A 17,295-nucleotide genomic window follows, 5' to 3' on the forward strand; every position below is an offset into this window, starting at 1 on the left:
CAAAACCTTACAGAGGAGACTGATTGGCCCACACACCGGCTGCAGTAGCCCACAATACCTCACAGAAGAGATTCATTATCCCACACACCGCCTGCAGTAGCCGACAATACCTCACAGAGGAAATTAATTAGCCCACACACCGGCTGCAGTAGCCCACAATAGCTCACAGAGGAGATTCATTTTCCCACACACCGGCTGCAGTAGCCCACAATAGCTCACAGAGGAGATTCATTTTCCCACACACCGGCTGCAGTAGCCCACAATAGCTCACAGAGGTGATTCATTTTCCCACACACCGGCTGCAGTAGCCCACAATAGCTCACAGAGGAGATTCATTTTCCCACACACCGGCTGCAGTAGCCCACAATAGCTCACAGAGGAGATTCATTTTTCCACACACCGGCTGCAGTAGCCCACAATAACTCATAGAGGAGATTAATTATCCCACACACCGCCTGCAGTAGCCGACAATACCTCACAGAGGAAATTAATTACCCCACACACCGGCTGCAGTAGCCCACAATAACTCAAAGAGGAGATTCATCAGCCCACATACCGGCTGCAGTAGTAGTCCCACATAGAGGAGTTTCATTTAGCCCTCAGAGGTCCAACAAACCCTTAGAGTGTGAGGTATGTTATAGATAATCTAATGTTACCCCTACCAGAAGCAGCAAGAGCCATGTTCTACATGCAGCCCATGCCACGCAATGAGTTCCCAAGATGCTGATTCCACTTCCGTTTCCTCAGTCATACATGTAGTCACTCTCTCACATGTTCCACCTCTCAAGAGTTTTCACGTATGCACTATCACATAGGCGCACACACCGGGGCACATTCATTCCCTCTTGCTTTCTCTGATAAATTAGTGTTAGAGCCCTTGAATATTTTTATTAACCCCTGCTGTGCTGTAATTCCACTTCACTAGTACGATAATTTCCGAATGTGTTCTTTATTGATGAGAATGTGCAGGAGTGACGGCATTAACCCTTTACCATCACTTGTCCTCCACAGGCTTTGTTAGTTTTGATAACCCATCTAGTGCCCAAACCGCCATTCAGGCAATGAATGGGTTCCAGATCGGGATGAAGCGATTGAAGGTGCAGCTAAAGAGGCCGAAGGATGCCAGCCATCCCTACTGACAGGCCGCGCAACGCCGAGCTGGCACAGCCATGGTGAAGCAGGTAAGTGTGAACTCATGCCGGGACTGGACGCTAAGAGTTTAGCCCACACCGTTTATTTAGCAGATAAAATGGCCCGCCAATTATCGTGTCAGCTCAGAATCATTGCACACATGTACGGCATGTACGTCACAAAAATTAAATTGTGCTGAGAATGATAATATGCATGTGTGGCAGTTTATAACTGATACAGCGCACGTAGCCAAAAACAAAACATCCATAGAAGTACATTACCACTAAAGAAGATTTAACAGAAACCAAAACACGTTTCCATTCTGCCCAAAAAACGTTCACCAAAAATGAAATAATGAGTGCTAATACATGAAATTATTAGGTACATATGTTTGTAGCCTGGAAACCGTGAGAGGCTCGCACGGAAGAAGAAAGGGTGCGTCCCGATTCTCCCAGACACAGGAATGTTATCAATCATCGCTCAGGGGCGTTCCCGACCCGGAAGTGGTACTGTGCAGCCAGGCGCGAGGTGCCTGCATGCGCATAGCAAGTACGGCTCTAGCTTCCTTTCCGTCTGGAAGCAATTTGGTTGTGAGCGATCGTTTCAGCGAGTTGTGTTTTACGGGAATATTTCTCTGCACAGACTTTCTGGGTTCAACAGGTATACGTTACCGGAAATTGTTTTTGGGTGGCAGCTATTTGCGGAGGAGAAAAAAATACATCACCTTCAGAGCACCATATATAATGCTAAAACAGAATTTGCCTAATAAATGTGTGGAAAACCCAATGTAATGGTGTCTGTGAAAAACGTAGTAACTCTGTGAGTTTTTGTACATGACTAGTACACATTCTGAAAGTCGTACAACTCCACATCCGCTTGTCAAAAACAAACCATGTGATAACGGATGAGTGTGTAGATGCGAGAGCCATGTTATGTTGATTTATACCGCGCACTGCTACCACCCAATGGCAGAATCCAGGCGCTCACGTGGCTCTGCAAGAGAGGAGGGCCGGGTGTGTTAGTGGGGATAAGATAGGTTCAGAACCAGGAGTAACTGGCATCTGGGAGCGTTGTTTTGCATGTGGGAGTTGGTTTTGGAAGAAAGATTCACAAGTCTATGTACCGGGCCCTTATACCTACAAAAGGAGCTTGCATATCTTGCCGGTGCAATAGGATGTGCGCATGCAACCTGCCCCGTGCTAGAAACTCATACAAACTGCCCGGAAAACAGGATTCTTATGAAAACTGCCCCACCCAGGGTACACACACAAAAACGTGCCTCATAGGGAAGGCACCCTGCTCAAATTCACACACCTTGGCCCATACAAAGAGAGTACACAGACAGCCCCACAACAGGAGCTCTCGCATACTGCCACTACACTGGGTACTCCCAAAACCTGCTCTCACACTGGGGTCAAGCACCAACACAGTCTTCTGCCCCAAAGAGCAAACTCACACAGCTCATCAAACAAGTAGACTGTGTATGCTGCCCCACGCATGTACCATCACCTCTCATACAGGGAGCTTACACAACCTCCTCCACAAAAACGGTTCTCCAAAGAAAGGTGCTTTTCCACACTGATGCAAGAAACTTACACATCCTGCCCCCACACAGGCAACTTGCATACTCCATAGCCGCACACATGGAACTTCCACAAGCAGCAAGCAAACAGTGAATTCACATAAGTACCTCACACAGGGGGCACGCAACCTGCACCCACACACAGCACTCTGACAACCTAAATATGGAGTTTACACAACCTGCCCTAACACACCCAAAGTAATGATAATGATGTGTTATTTATCTAGCGCCTTAATCTAAAGTAGTTGAGCAAGCTACCCTCGTGCCCACATAGGGTACTCTAGCAACCAGCAGAGCCCTTCCATGGAAGAGGCTGGCCCTTGGTATGCTTGATGTTGGCATTTAAAAGTCTCATTGCATGCAAAGTTCAAAGTCCTGTGCACCTGATGGCAGCCTGGTAGTATCATACACCTGGAAATACAGTACAAATAGCAGGTGGAAAGTAGGGGGATAGAAGCAGGGGTGAAGCCAGTCTCAAAATGTTGCGGGGGAACGGGCTGGATGACAGTTTTAAAAGCTGATTCTGATTGGGGCCATTAACTCATCCGACTGGCGAGCGCACCCCTCACAATCCTCTGAGCCCAGCCGGCTGAACCACTATTACTCCTTCCTTTGGCACATCAGATCAATTGTTTACTCTAATTTAGAGGCTATTAGGTTTCACAAAATGATGCTTATTATTGGAGGTGTGGGCCATCTAAGAGCTGAATCTAGAAACGAGTCCTTTGACTTCATCAAGGAGGTATATTGATATCGCCTGGGCAGGCTTGTGTCCTCTGCCACTGCACGTTTGCGGCTGCTGCCATGTTAATGCCTGTTTAAACATATGTACTGTGCTCCCTCGGGTGATAAATTTGACAGGCTCTTGCAATCGCACCCGTTACCATTGACACCACTTGGGTTGCATCCTGCCTATAACCTCCTCAATTTGGGAGGGTTTAAGTCCTCCCAAGCCGGAGCTGGCCCCACCACCGGACACCTGTAAGTGAACGAGCTGGGTGGGTACTGTAACTCTGCAGCGGCAGGTCGGCCCAACAGTGAGCATAGCCAGAAACAGTGGCTAGCATGAATGTGCGGTACAGGCCATACCCATACACATCTCTTGCTCTACTCCCATGCATATGTACTCCAGCCGACCCTTCTACTCATCAAAGGTAATAGCTAGGTTTCCTGACTGCATCTTTTTTCTTCTCTCGTTCTTCTCGCTGTAGGATAAAGGAACATTCTCGACTTTGGTGACCAACTTCAAATAGATCTTTCGGAAAGGAGATCCGTGACACGCTATGAAGAAAAACAAAAGACTTTGCACTGCAACGGATCTCCTGCCTCCCCTCCCACAACCCTTTCCCTTGCTCCTACCTTATGCCAGCGCCTTCCAACAGGGTGTGTTGAACACGGCTTCCAGCGCCTCCACACGAGGTCCCTCCTTGCCTACTTTACACCTGGTCCAAAGCAACTAACCAGGAAGCCGTCATCAAGCGAGAACTCACAGGGGCCTGGAGAAGTCCCGAGGTGTGCCAGCCACCCAAGGCGTACACTGCTTTGCCAATTCAATTTTTTTCCTGATATATATATATTTATTTATTTCAACTTAATTTATTTTTACGCTACCAAGGGGACCAATTTTTTCAAGTCAGATGTTATATATTGCGCTCACGTTTGGCGGGGAGGCTTTGTTGGCTGGGACTGTAGCTCCTCCCCCTGGCTTCTAACATACCTGTGCGTGGCTGGACTGGAAAGGTCAGAGGTCATGGTTGAAACGAAGTATGTGAACTAGATGGGCGGGGGGCTTTTTACATATTATATACCTCCAAAATTTAGCTTCAAGAGATTAGTTCCGAAACATGAGAGGGACATTTGTTTATTTGCTCCAGTGCACTTTAAGTGCAGCATTTTCAGAGCACAAGAATCATACGCTCGGCCCATCAGGATGGAGTCTGATGGCTGAGCTCCCTGGATCTGGGCGCTGACCTCATCGTCACCTGTACGGGATCATGCGAGGAAAGCACAGCATATATATATAGCTGCATCTATATCGCTCTCTCTATACAGCGGGATCTACCACGTTTGCTTGGACATCACATTTATTTAACCGATTAGCCACTGCAAAATGCGTGGGCGGGGGGAGACAGCCCGCGTGCACCTCATCCCCCCTTTCTATATACCTAACCCCAGAGGTGTAGCCAGGATTGTCTAACGCGGGGCTGAAGCTGATGCAGTTGGTACCACCGCAGTCACATTAACACCTGCAAATGCCCACACCGCCCTGCTGAGTGGCACTTACAGATGATTGGTAGGCCTTGCCCGCTTAGGCCCCACCCTGTCTACGCCTCTGCCTAACCCCAACAAAGTGGGGATACCCTAGAGAGGTGTATAGATGCAGATATAGATATATAGAGAGCTTGATATATGGGATGTCCGCCGTACTGGACATGATGTCCTTAACAGCAACAATGCTGCAAGGTCATCTTTCTCTACAGACCTGCTCACCAAGCAAAGAGGTGGGAGTCCGTAGCGCCCCCTCCAAGCACATTCAACTGAGGGTTCTTTAAGGCACGTGGGATCCCCCGTGCACAACAACAAGAAAGAGCAAGGCTGGCTGATGGGAAAAGGGGCAGTGGACAGGTCATTTGTAAAGTCCACTTTTATTGTGTTGCCCCATTCACAATGGTTTGTGCAACAGGGGGAAGCACTTGACCCCCGCCTGCCCTCTCCTCCCAGGGACCACTGAGGAAACAACTGGTTGGCAAGACATGTCCCACCTCATCAGGCAGGGGCGGGGTCGTGGCCAAGCTCATAGCTTGGAAGCAGGTGGCATACACATGTCTTGTCATCAGAGACCTGAGGTTTCAGGTGTTTTCCTTAAATTAGGAGCAATTTAAACGGTCCATTTCTATCTTCAAGACACCTTAAGGCAGGGCTGTGCAACCTTTGGCTCTGCAGATCGTTTGGACTACAACAGCCTTCAGCCCCAGCCATGGCAGTCAGTGGTGAGAGATCATTGTAGTTGTAGTCCAACACAGCAGGAGAGCCACAGGTTGCAGACCTCTGCCTTAAGGTATCCAAGGATGAAAGACACCATCTGAGGCAATTAGGGCTTCATCGGCCTTCGGACTGACAATATCCAGCAGGAATCAGTGTTTGTGGGAGCGGAGGCCCGAAGGGCAAGCACAATCCCCTGTGTATTGCGATATATATACACAGCAAGCAAAGCAGACGACCACGAGATGCCCAGGCCTCCAAACCCAAACGCAGTGGCCTACCTAGAAATCCTTGTTAGGAGGGGTCACATGGGAGCACAAATACCATTGGTGTACACAGACCCATAATGGCTGCAGCCGAGGGGCAGAATATATGTGCCCATTGCCAATAAGCACCCGGGAAGCACGCCTCAGCCGAGCAGAGGGCTCAGAAGGGGGCCATTGCACACTGGTAAGTACCCACAGTCTGAGGCTCCGGATCAACTCACACTGTCCTGCCCAGAGCCTCGCCCATGGCACTCTGCCCCCCACCATAGCCCAAGGCTCTTCTTCGAGTGGTGCCGTTATACGTGAGCCACATGACATTTCAGTTTGTTGCGTGCTCTAAAAAGTGACTGTTATTATCATATATGGAATTAAACCGTATATGAGTGGGACTCTTTCCTGTAGCGAACATACAGAACGGAATCACTTTTCAGTAATCCCTATTTAGGCAGGTAATGTAAATAATGCACACAGATGTAGAATAAAACCACGAAAATCTGAGAATTTCTTTCACATAGCTGAGCTGGGGTCAATAAATGACATGGATTAAAACTGTCTGTGTTGCTCTCGGGAGGTCAAAGCAAAAAGTAAGGAAGCCAAAACACACTGCGGTGTATGGTACAGAAACCTTCCATCAGCCCAGGACTATTTTGCATAGTATTTGCACTGGGTCAAACATGTCCCTTTTTGCAAAAATTCTTAAAAACAATGGGGGTAATTGAATGCCGGGGACCTCCAACACTTGCACTTTCTAAGGACCCCAGTCTAAAAAGATACGTGGGGGGACTCTTGCCGCACGTCAGTGCCCTGGGTGGATTAATGCACCTCGCCTCCCCGCGCGCCCCTGGTCGCCAGGGGGAGAGGCGGGGTTGGGGCAGGGGCACCACAATTGTTTTGTCCCTCCCTGCTCCGGCGCCTCGCAGGGGGTTAATCACTGGAATAGGACGCTCATTCGTGCTAAAACAATCTGTCTTCTCGGCGCGTGCTTATTCAGTCGGTGCACTTTCTTCAATTGTGCATTAAGCACGCGCCAAGAGGACAGATTGTCTTATTCTATTGCTGGATAATTATAAAACATTTGCACCTTTTAAATCGTATAATCTTTAGCAAAACACGTCCTGTACTATAGAATGTCAATAGATCCGATTTTTGTGCCCTCTTGGGAGCTATCCATGTGGTCTTGTGGCTAAGTGTCACGCCTGCCAGCCCCACCACCTCGGCTTGATTCCTGGGTGTGGCACAGCTTGTGTCAAGTGCGTGCAGCACATTCTGTTTTTTACTTCCTTAATCACATAGGGAGGACGGCACCCACACTTTCAAAAATGTGGGCGGACGCCATCAACCCACGTGGTCCCTCGACTTGTGCCTTGACTTTCGTGTTGCTGGTCTCCTGCATGCAATTTTCAACACCCCCAAAGCAGAGTGCGAAAGAAGAGCAAAGCCAGGCGAAATCCTCGCTTTGAGAGAAATAAAACACTTCTCTAAACACTCTTTGCAGGCGGTAGTTCATAAGGGATTCGTGTTCCATTGCAATCTTTGGTTGTACACATGCATGAAACTCCCATGCAGGCGTAAGTAAGGGCGAGTGCTCTTTTCAGAGGACGCAGGAAAGCAAAGGGGAGAGGCTGGCTCCGCGTTGCTACCGTCCTATGCCTCGGAATGACACTGAGATGAGTTGTAGCTGAAAATGGAAACATAAAAGCAAGTTTACACATTCACTTTCCGCACCACGCAGTACAAAATGACCCTCAACGTGCATTCGCAATGTTTCCCCCTGTGCAACCATAGCAGAGTTTCATCATTATGGCCATGTTAAAATCATTTTGCCACCCCAAATGTAGTTCATAAGATGACAAACTTGGCCAAGTAGGTTGAATTCCACATCTGAAAACGAGCAATTAACAAGTTGAGTAAAGTAAAGACAGCTGGGTCACAGGGACCCCACTTATCCAAAGAGACAGCGCTCAGGTACTGAGCTCTCAGTGCAACAGATCTGCAAAGGGAAACCTGCTTTCATGTTGTTGTGTCTAGCAGCACCTGTGTGCCACCATTCAGGGAATAATGTCACCAAAGAGCAGGAGCCCGGGCCTACGTCCTAGTAATGGTGGAGCCCAAGCACAGAGCTGTGCTCATCCACTGATCTCTTCTTCTCTGTCATGCAGGATCCCAGTCCCGTATTCTATCAATGACGGTGCCACAGCACAGAGCTGTGCTCATCCACTGATCTCTTCTTCTATGTCCTGCAGGATCCCAGTCTAGCTCTGTGCTTGGGCTCCACCATTACTAGGACGTAGGCTATGTCCTAGTAATAGTGGAGCCCAAGCACAGAGCTGTGCTCATCCACTGATCTCTTCTTCTCTGTCATGCAGGATCCCAGTCCCGTGTTCTATCAATGACAGTGCCACAGTATAGAGCTGTGCTCATCCACTGATCTCTTCTTCTATGTCCTGCAGGATCCCAGTCCTACGTCCTAGTAATGGTGGAGCCCAAGCACAGAGCTGTGCTCATCCACTGATCTCTTCTTCTATGTCCTGCAGGATCCCAGTCTAGCTCTGTGCTTGGGCTCCACCATTACTAGGACGTAGGCTATGTCCTAGCAATGGTGGAGCCCAAGCACAGAGCTGTGCTCATTCACTGATCTCTTCTTCTCTGTCATGCAGGATCCCAGTCCCGTGTTCTATCAATGACAATGCCACAGTATAGAGCTGTGCTCATCCACTGATCTCTTCTTCTATGTCCTGCAGGATCCCAGTCCTACGTCCTAGTAATGATGGAGCCCAAGCACAGAGCTGTGCTCATCCACTGATCTCTTCTTCTCTGTCATGCAGGATCCCAGTCCCGTGTTCTATCAATGACAGTGCCACAGTATGGAGCTGTGCTCATCCACTGATCTCTTCTTCTATGTCCTGCAGGATCCCAGTCCTACGTCCTAGTAATGGCGGTGCCCTAAGCACAGAGCTGTGCTCATCCACTCATCTCTTCTTCTCAGTCATGCCGGATCCCAGGCCTGCGTCCTATTATTGGCGGTGCCCAAACACAGAGATGTGCACATCCACTGATCTCTTCTTCTCCATCATGCAGGATCCCAGGCCTGCGTCCTAGTAAATGGTGTTGCCCAAGCACAGAGCTGTGCTCATCCAGTGATTTCTTCTCCGTCATGCAGGATCCCGGGCCTGCGTCCTATTATTTGCGGTGCCCAAGCACAGAGCTGTGCACATCCACTGATCTCTCCTTCTCCGTCATGCAGGATCTCAGGCCTGCGTCCTATTATTGGCGGTGCCCAAGCACAGAGCTGTGCACATCCACTGATCTCTCCTTCTCCGTCATGCAGGATCTCAGGCCTGCGTCCTATTATTGGCGGTGCCCAAGCACAGAGCTGTGCACATCCACTGATCTCTTCTTCTCCATCATACAGGATCCCAGGCCTGCGTCCTAGTAAATGGTGTTGTCCAAGCACAGAGCTGTGCTCATCCAGTGATTTCTACTCCGTCATGCAGGATCCCGGGCCTGCGTCCTATTATTGGCGGTGCCCAAGCAGAGAGCTGTGCACATCCACTGATCTCTTCTTCTCTGTCATGCAGGATCTCAGGTCTGCGTCCTATTATTGGCGGTGCCCAAGCATAGAGCTGTGCACATCCACTGATCTCTTCTTCTCAGTTATGCCGGATCCCAGGCCTGCGTCCAATTATTGGCAGTGCCCAAGCACAGAGCTGTGCTCATCCACTGATCTCTTCATCCCTAACAGACTCCCTTGAAGAGCTTGCTTTGGCTTCAGCTCTGTGTCAATGCAATAAGTATTCTAAAGTTTATTTACTAGCCTCCCACCAACGAGAAAGGGTCAGTGACTTGCACTGCACAAAGGCAAGAACTAAAAGCAGCCCACTGGCCAAGAGGCCATTCTCAAGCCAGCCTCCTGTCTCTGGCATTACATGCTACCCCCAAACTATCCCTGCATCTCCCTCACTATTCCTACAGGGGCCCAAGTCTAGAATCTCTCCATCTGATCTGGGCTAGGGCATTTGCTGTTCCACAACGCACCTAACCAGTTGATAACTGGCACTAGTGCAGTGCAAATCTGCACTGTCGGTCTAATATTGTTGGTTGGGGACCAGGAAGAAGAACCCAGAGAATGGTGGTGGATGATGCAGGTCTGCTAGAATTACTGCTGTCTGAGTCGAGGTGCGTCTGGCAAAACACTTCACTGACCCCGTGAAACTGGCAGACTCATGCCCAATGCGGATACGTGCTCCCAGATGATCCCAGTAAAAAAAACAACGGGTAGCAACAAAAAGCAACAAAAGGCAGCATTCCAATGAGGGCATCTCAAGAACCGAGAAATGAGCTTCCACGGGTAGGTGCCAAACTCCAAAGAGATGCCAGATAGCAGCCAGCCTTCAAGGAGTTCTATGCACCGCGTCTGTGACTAGGACCCCAATTGTGAACATGCCCGAACCTGCATCTGTTCTACTCGGGGGCATTAGCAGTGTGGAGAAGACTCCACCCTATACGAAGGCTCGCCCCCCCCCCCCAAGCTGAGGGCAGAAGGCAATCAGGGTTAGCTTTTATTAGATAATGTGGAGAAATCAATCGCGTCACAACACTTTCAGGCTCCAGCCCGCCATGCCAGGGCCAACGTGCCGCAACACGTTCAAGCTCCATCCCGGCATGCCAGGGCCAACGTGCCGCAACACGTTCAAGCTCCATCCCGGCATGCCAGGGCCAACGTGCCACAACACGTTCAAGCTCCAGCCCGCCATGCCAGGGCCAACGTGCCGCAACACGTTCAAGCTCCATCCCGGCATGCCAGGGCCAAAGCACTTTCAAGATCCAGCCCAGTATGCCAGGGCCAACTTGCCACCACCCTTTCAACGTGCCAGAGTGAGCACACAGGCCGACAGCAGTACACTTCAGCTGCTTTTAAGGCCTACAGGACGGAAGGAAGGGGGGCTGACCTGTACTTTTGACAATCCACACTGTTTCGTTCCTTTGCCGGATCGGTGTTCTTGGTGCCGCCTGCTAGGATGGTAGCTGGTGGATTACTGAAGCCTATAACACACAAGTATGACACCGGGTGAGCCTTAATGAAAGAGCCCCACAGTTCCAAAAGTGGTTCTCCAGTCCCAGCGGCTCGTTGGCCCATGCCAAGCCAACAGGGTCAGAAACCGTTCGGCTTCAGGAGAACAGTGCAGATTTAACATCAGGGCACAATGTACATATATCATGAGCATGAGGGCACAATGCACAGACCACATGCAAGGCCAATAAATATATTACATGGGGGAAACAATGCCAATATTACCTGAGGGAATTACGCACACACTGCATGTGGGAACAATGCATACAGTTTATTACACGGGGAAACAAAGCATATATCACATGGGGGAATAATGCATACAGCATATTACACGGGGAAACAATGCATATATCACATGGGGGAATAATGCATTTTTTTACATGGCGGAACAGGCCGCTCCATTTTTCATCTTCTTAAACATTCCTCTTATTCCGACTGTGTTTACAAACACAATAGGATGAAAGAAAAAGTGACCTTTTTAACTTCTCATGCCACTGCCTTCTCTTTGGGAATCCAAAGCCAGCACCTTCCCTATTCTACCGCCCCTCCCACCCATCCATTGGGACAGCTGAGTCCTGTGCTGTCCCGCCTCTCGGTGAGCTTGCCAAACTCAGGGGGAGGGTGAAGATTCCCCTCAAGAGCAGAGGGACTAAGATGTCCTTGGTTGAGGAGCAAACATGATGACGGGCAGGGGTCTCCATAGCTTCCTCTCCTCAACAGCCTGGGTGCACTTTTCATGTAAGGGGGGAGCTGTATTGAGCTCTGGGGGACTCGGATTGAAACTCTGTGTCCAATTCCATCTATCGCCCCTATGACCATGTGCTCCTGCACAGTCCTGTACAGAAGTTGACCTCCATGTATACATGCTCATAACCTGCGGAAGAGACTCCGATTGGACAAAGAGGCGGAGCCAATCCCGCATCTTCGTTCACACTTTTTTTTCGTAGGGGACTCTCCCAAGTCAGTCACCCGGGGCCTCCAGCCGCTTTGTACATTGCGCTGTGCTTTCTGAGTCAACCTTGTGCCGTTTGAGTAGGACCTGTTTTCACGTCATCGAACGGCACCAACACAAAAAACGGACAGCCGCAGACCCGTCGCTGAGGCAGCAGTGCACTTCTACAAACAGGAAGGCCATGTTTGTATGTATATACATTATTTTGTTTGATAGATTTCTGCGACAACTTGTTTTTTCACAGAAAAGTATAGGCAGAAATTTGATTCATGGTTATATGCCAGAGAATATGTGCCATTTACAAGGTTTATTTAAAGAAAAGTTTACAGAGGATGGGTTTGTGCCCGCTCCATCGACTGATGCAAGTGCTGCTCACAGACTTGGTCCATGCTATTGCTGATGAGGCTTGGAAAGGAGGCATAAGTGAACTCTGTTTGGCTTTTTCCCCTCCCTCCCTCCCCCCAGCCTTACAGTAGATAGGCCTGGATGCTTTCCTAGCTTTGCGCGATGGTTGTCTGCCAGTCATCAGGTGCTCGCTGGGGACAGTGGCCTGCTTGAGGCCGTGTCTGCCTTGTAAACTGTGCCCACCCTCTGATCCCACTGTTGCTGCCATCCTATGTCAGGTAACAAACAGTCGCTTTCCATCAGCAACCTGGTAAACGAGCAGCGCTACCGAAGGGTGCTTCTAGAAACTCAACAAATGGACTTGGAGAGGACAGGTGGGTTTTTACAACCAATCGAGACACTGAGCATGCTCCGAGGGCAGACATTTTGGAAATGGAGGATTGCTTTGCTTCTCTTGCTTTGGGTGACCCCCTTCCAAGCGATTCTTATTAGCTCCCACCCCAGGTAACACTCCTTCCCTTACACTGGTGAGAGTCTGTGGATGAGTGTGTAAGGACGTGTGCGAGGCTGTTGTGGTGATGGGCAGCAACCATCCAATTGTATCACCTGCGAAAATGAACTCTGAGCTGTGTTTTTCTTTGCAGAGTGTAAATACCATTTTTATACTTCACATCTGTTGCGTATGTGATTTGTACGATGTAAGATTTTTCTCTTGGCTAAAATGTTTTTTAAAAACCATTGAAAGGAGTACCACGGCGAGTCTGTTTTAGAGATGCAATCTGTGACCTTTGAACTGCTGGAAGGTTGTAGGATCACTCTGCGTTGCTGGCTGTATCCCACTGCAATCACCTATCAAGACGGTGGGCTTTTAGAGGTCACAAAGCAGTTTTGGGCACTGGGCCTTTGGATAATCCCCCTACTAGAGGTCCAGGTTTTTTTTAAAATATGCAATCAGATGCTAACATTTGCAGTTAATACATAAAAACACATAATAACAGATATTAGAATAAAAGGTATTGGACACATAGGAAACAGGAGAAAGGTTGGTCAGTGACACTAGAAAGGGGGGCATTGATGGGATCTATGGACAGGGCTGAGCCCCCTATCTTTCATATTCTGCTCCATCGCTCTATATCCGCAGTCCATTCCCGAAAGTTCTACGACAACATGTCTTTTCATCCAATCCAACTCCCTGGTATGTCATATGTGACATTTCATTGGAATCAACAAAGTAGAAAATCTAAAACAAAAAGTAAACAAACCGGTAGAAAAAGGAGACAGGGCATTAAATCCGGAAGAAGAAAAGGAGGCGCTGGGATAACGCTTCAGCAATAAAAAAAAAAAAAAATCTTAAAAAGGTGGGGAAAATATTCTAAAAAAAAGGCACCTGCAATGAAAAGCCAGTAATGTAGACATATACCCAGTCCTACTGCTATTGGGAATATGGAAGGAAGGAGAAATGTAACTTCATCAAATCCTGTTGGGCACTCTCTTTGAACCTATGTGAATGCAGAATATTTATTTTCCGGTCTATTATATTTCCCATCAAAATCCCTTTCTTCTGCATGACTCCTTCTTTCTATATGTCTTTTTCCTTGTCGGAACTGCAACCTGTTGTTCTCTACAGGTCTTGGACTACAGCTCCCACCATCCTTCACAGTTGACTGTGCTAGCTGGGCCTGATAGCTGTTGTCGTTCAAAATATCTGAAGAGCCAAAAGTCGTAGGCTTGGACTGGTCGATGCGGTATTCATAACAATATAACAGTCGTAGCAGTTAAGAATGCACAACTTTAATAAGTACATTAATTACAGATAACAGGTTGGATTCCTTTCGAGTTCCTCTATGGTATGCATCGTTCCAATGTTGATAAAATCACCACCAAATTCGATTGGGTACTAACTATTTACAAACATTTTCTTGTTTTAAGGGCCGCAGGCAGATACAACATTTTAGGTTTTTAGCACAAGGCTTTTTCATGTAATACATAAAAAAAAGTACAGGTGTTGTCCTGCAAAACCAGAGGCCTATGTAAAAATGTTTTCACATCAAAAAAATAACAAACCCGTAATGTCAGTCAATTCTGTCCAACTTCCTGCATTGTGAGTAGTTGGTGATCAGAACACTGGAGTAGGAGGGCAAAGTTGGAAGTTGCCTCAGGTTGTACAGCGTTGATGCCACAGACAGGAGTGCTGCCAACTACCCTCGAGGTGGGGGCTCCTGTAGGGAGTAGAGGGTGGATTATGGTAAGAGCATGGAACATGCTGGGTAGTTGGTTTCGGACTTAAAAATTCCCTGCTAACAAGAGGTTGGCCCCATTTTTGGCTTTAGTGGTTGGGAAAGTTGATATCCATCTGTAGAACCTCAGAAGTATTCTTAGACTAGTGAATGGGCAATTTTACCCCGATGGGCAGATTTGCCTGTGCACGCAAGTCCCTCAATCCAGTGCTTGTGGCTAGACTAAACCATTACAAATCCAATTGGTTGGTTTGTGTTAAGTTTGTTATCACTCTTAACAGCAAGAGGTGAGCAGGATTACACCAGGCTCTAAACTACATACATTTTTTGGTCATGGAAGTCATTTCCTGGCAAGTATTTAAGCACGTAAGTGTGGGGATGGGCCTTTAATTACCTTAGCCCAAAACAGGCCCATCACTTAAGAAGTGAGTACACAGTTGTGCATAAGGCAAGTTTATTGTAGAAAGCTCCAGGGAGCGGTTAGATGGTTTTGCAGGACCAAACTAACCAAATTCTCAACAATACAACATCATTTGGCATTGTATATACTTTTTGCAACAATTTAAAAAACTCCTAGGTATTTTATTACCATCCACCTGCCCCCCAAATATGATTGGACAAAAGCTCTTCATAGAAATCCCATCTTTTCCCATTTCTTTCATTTAATTGGCCAGTCTTATCTTGATTATCATCTTAAGATCATATTAAAAACACCTCTTCTTGGGATTCATCCATAGTAGGTCATGACATCAGTACATGGTTAAACATTGGTACTGAAACCATAATTTATTGCTAGCAATAACTTGTCTAAGGCTTTTAACTTCAGGTGTGATTGCACATGGTCCACTTATGTATTTTAGTAAATAGAGTAAGGTCTGCATAAACAGTATCTTCTTTGAAGTACTGATTGCAATCTCAATTCCCCAGACTCCTGGCAGCTCCTAAAGACCTTCTAATTTATGCAGCCACATACAGCCTCCGATGACCTGGAAAAACATGCAACCGCCGGATACCCTGGCCTTGTCCTCATGTTTATTACCACCAAATGAATGACTAATCCCCTCTAAAGATTTTAATACAAAGGGCGAGATAACATCTGTTCCCTTGCGGGACTTTAAACCTTGTACTGTTCATATGCTGACCTTCTTACTAGGTAACTCATTCTTCTTTCCGTCAAGAATGTCGCTGATACTTAGAATTCATGTGCAACAGCTAACCGTAGAGCAAAACACCCCATTGTGTGTTGTGTTCACTTTGCATTTTCAGTTTTAATATTGCATCTTTCTATGATATGATATGATATGATATGGCATTTGTAACGCGCCTATACACAAGTCTTTCAAGGCGCGAATCACTATGTGCGTGAAGATCTAATATGTATACCTTCTAAACAATTGAAACACTAAAAGTAATATATCCCATCCATAATTAACTCCATTCGATTCATATGGATTTGCAACACTGCTCCAGTTCTCTGCCATCCCCCCGTCATCAATATGGTGTGCACAACATGAATCCCTCATAATAATGGGGTCCCTCGTTGACCACCCCGACATTTCCTCATTTAGTTAAAACTTGAACAAATTATAATCATCTTCTTGGGGCACATCTGTACAACCATCTCTCACCACATTCTCAATATGGGCACACTCCTCCACTGAAACAACCCAACTCGTGCCCCCACCCTTTCCGCAATCTACCCGCTGCTCCACACAAGCAGGCCAATTTGTTGGAGGAAACAAAGCAGCTTCAGTCTGAGTACCCGTATGGGATGAAGCAGTGGTGGCCCTAACCTTGGACAGGGTTACAGTCATCATGGCAGCAACTCTTGGTCCTGGGCAGAGCAACAACATAGGATTAGTTGGCAGGAACAAAAAAGAATAAGTAAAAAGACAAAAATAGGCATCAGAATCTTCAAACCAAGGTTCATCCAGGGAGGTACCCACGGCAATAAAGAATCAATCCACGAGTCGTTGGTGATCCCAGCATCAGTTTCCATGAATTTATTAAACGTGGAGTTGTATGACTTCCTTACCCCAATTATTAACTGAAGCTCTGGATGCACTGTACCTACCAAGGTGCTAGAAGTGGATCTGCGTGGGGGCCCCGGTAAAGCCATAGCACTACCCTCCAGCAGTAACAGGGAACCAGAATACATAGGAAGAGAGGCTATGCTGCTCACTAACACAGACTCTCCGAGGCCCATTTAAAAGCAGTGTGAACGCGAAAATAAATGAACAATGTACAAATGAAAATGAACAAAAAACTTTAAAAAAAATTGAAAGAATTTTTAGACAGATTTTGTTTGAAGGATGAAAATTAAGAATGTGCTGCATCCATTCCAATTTTCTGAAGCGACTGCAGGGTGTTGAAATCTGAGAATATAGTGACCTTAATGTCAAAAACCCCTGTGGTCTGAAGATCCCAACATTTATTTAATAATAAAATGTTTTACTTGATAATTCCAGACGTGTGCAGTTTTTTGTTGCAGAGATTCTTATGTAGCTCTGTGTGCTATGTGTTTGTTGTTGTTTTCTGTGTTCAAAGGTCAAGGGCTCAAATCTTTGCTCGGCTGACAAGGCCCTGTTTGCATCTGAGGTTGATAAACTGATAAGCATTATATTGGGTAACAGTGAGTACCAACTACTGTTGGCTAATAATAATTGTATACAAGCATTGGCAAGGCCAACCGTTTGGGCTTTTTGTAGGCATGGGAAAGGCACTTGCTA

General features: G+C 47.3%; 1 protein-coding gene across 5 annotated transcripts in view; it reads left to right on the forward strand.

The window, feature by feature from the left end:
- Positions 1-17,030, forward strand: part of CELF5 (CUGBP Elav-like family member 5) — a 473,699-nt gene extending 456,669 nt beyond the window's left edge. For all 5 annotated transcript variants that reach the window (XM_069648428.1, XM_069648437.1, XM_069648412.1 and 2 more), the window contains 2 exons: positions 1,012-1,181; positions 3,925-17,030. In XM_069648428.1, the coding sequence (XP_069504529.1) occupies positions 1,012-1,139 (128 nt within the window). In that variant the 3' untranslated portion in view covers positions 1,140-1,181; positions 3,925-17,030. The remainder of the gene's footprint in view (positions 1-1,011; positions 1,182-3,924) is intronic.
- The last annotated feature ends 265 nt before the right edge of the window (positions 17,031-17,295 follow it).

The sequence above is a fragment of the Ambystoma mexicanum genome, chromosome 1p (assembly GCF_040938575.1).
Source record: "Ambystoma mexicanum isolate Mex_15411 chromosome 1p, UKY_AmexF1_1, whole genome shotgun sequence".
Lineage (NCBI taxonomy): Eukaryota > Metazoa > Chordata > Amphibia > Caudata > Ambystomatidae > Ambystoma > Ambystoma mexicanum.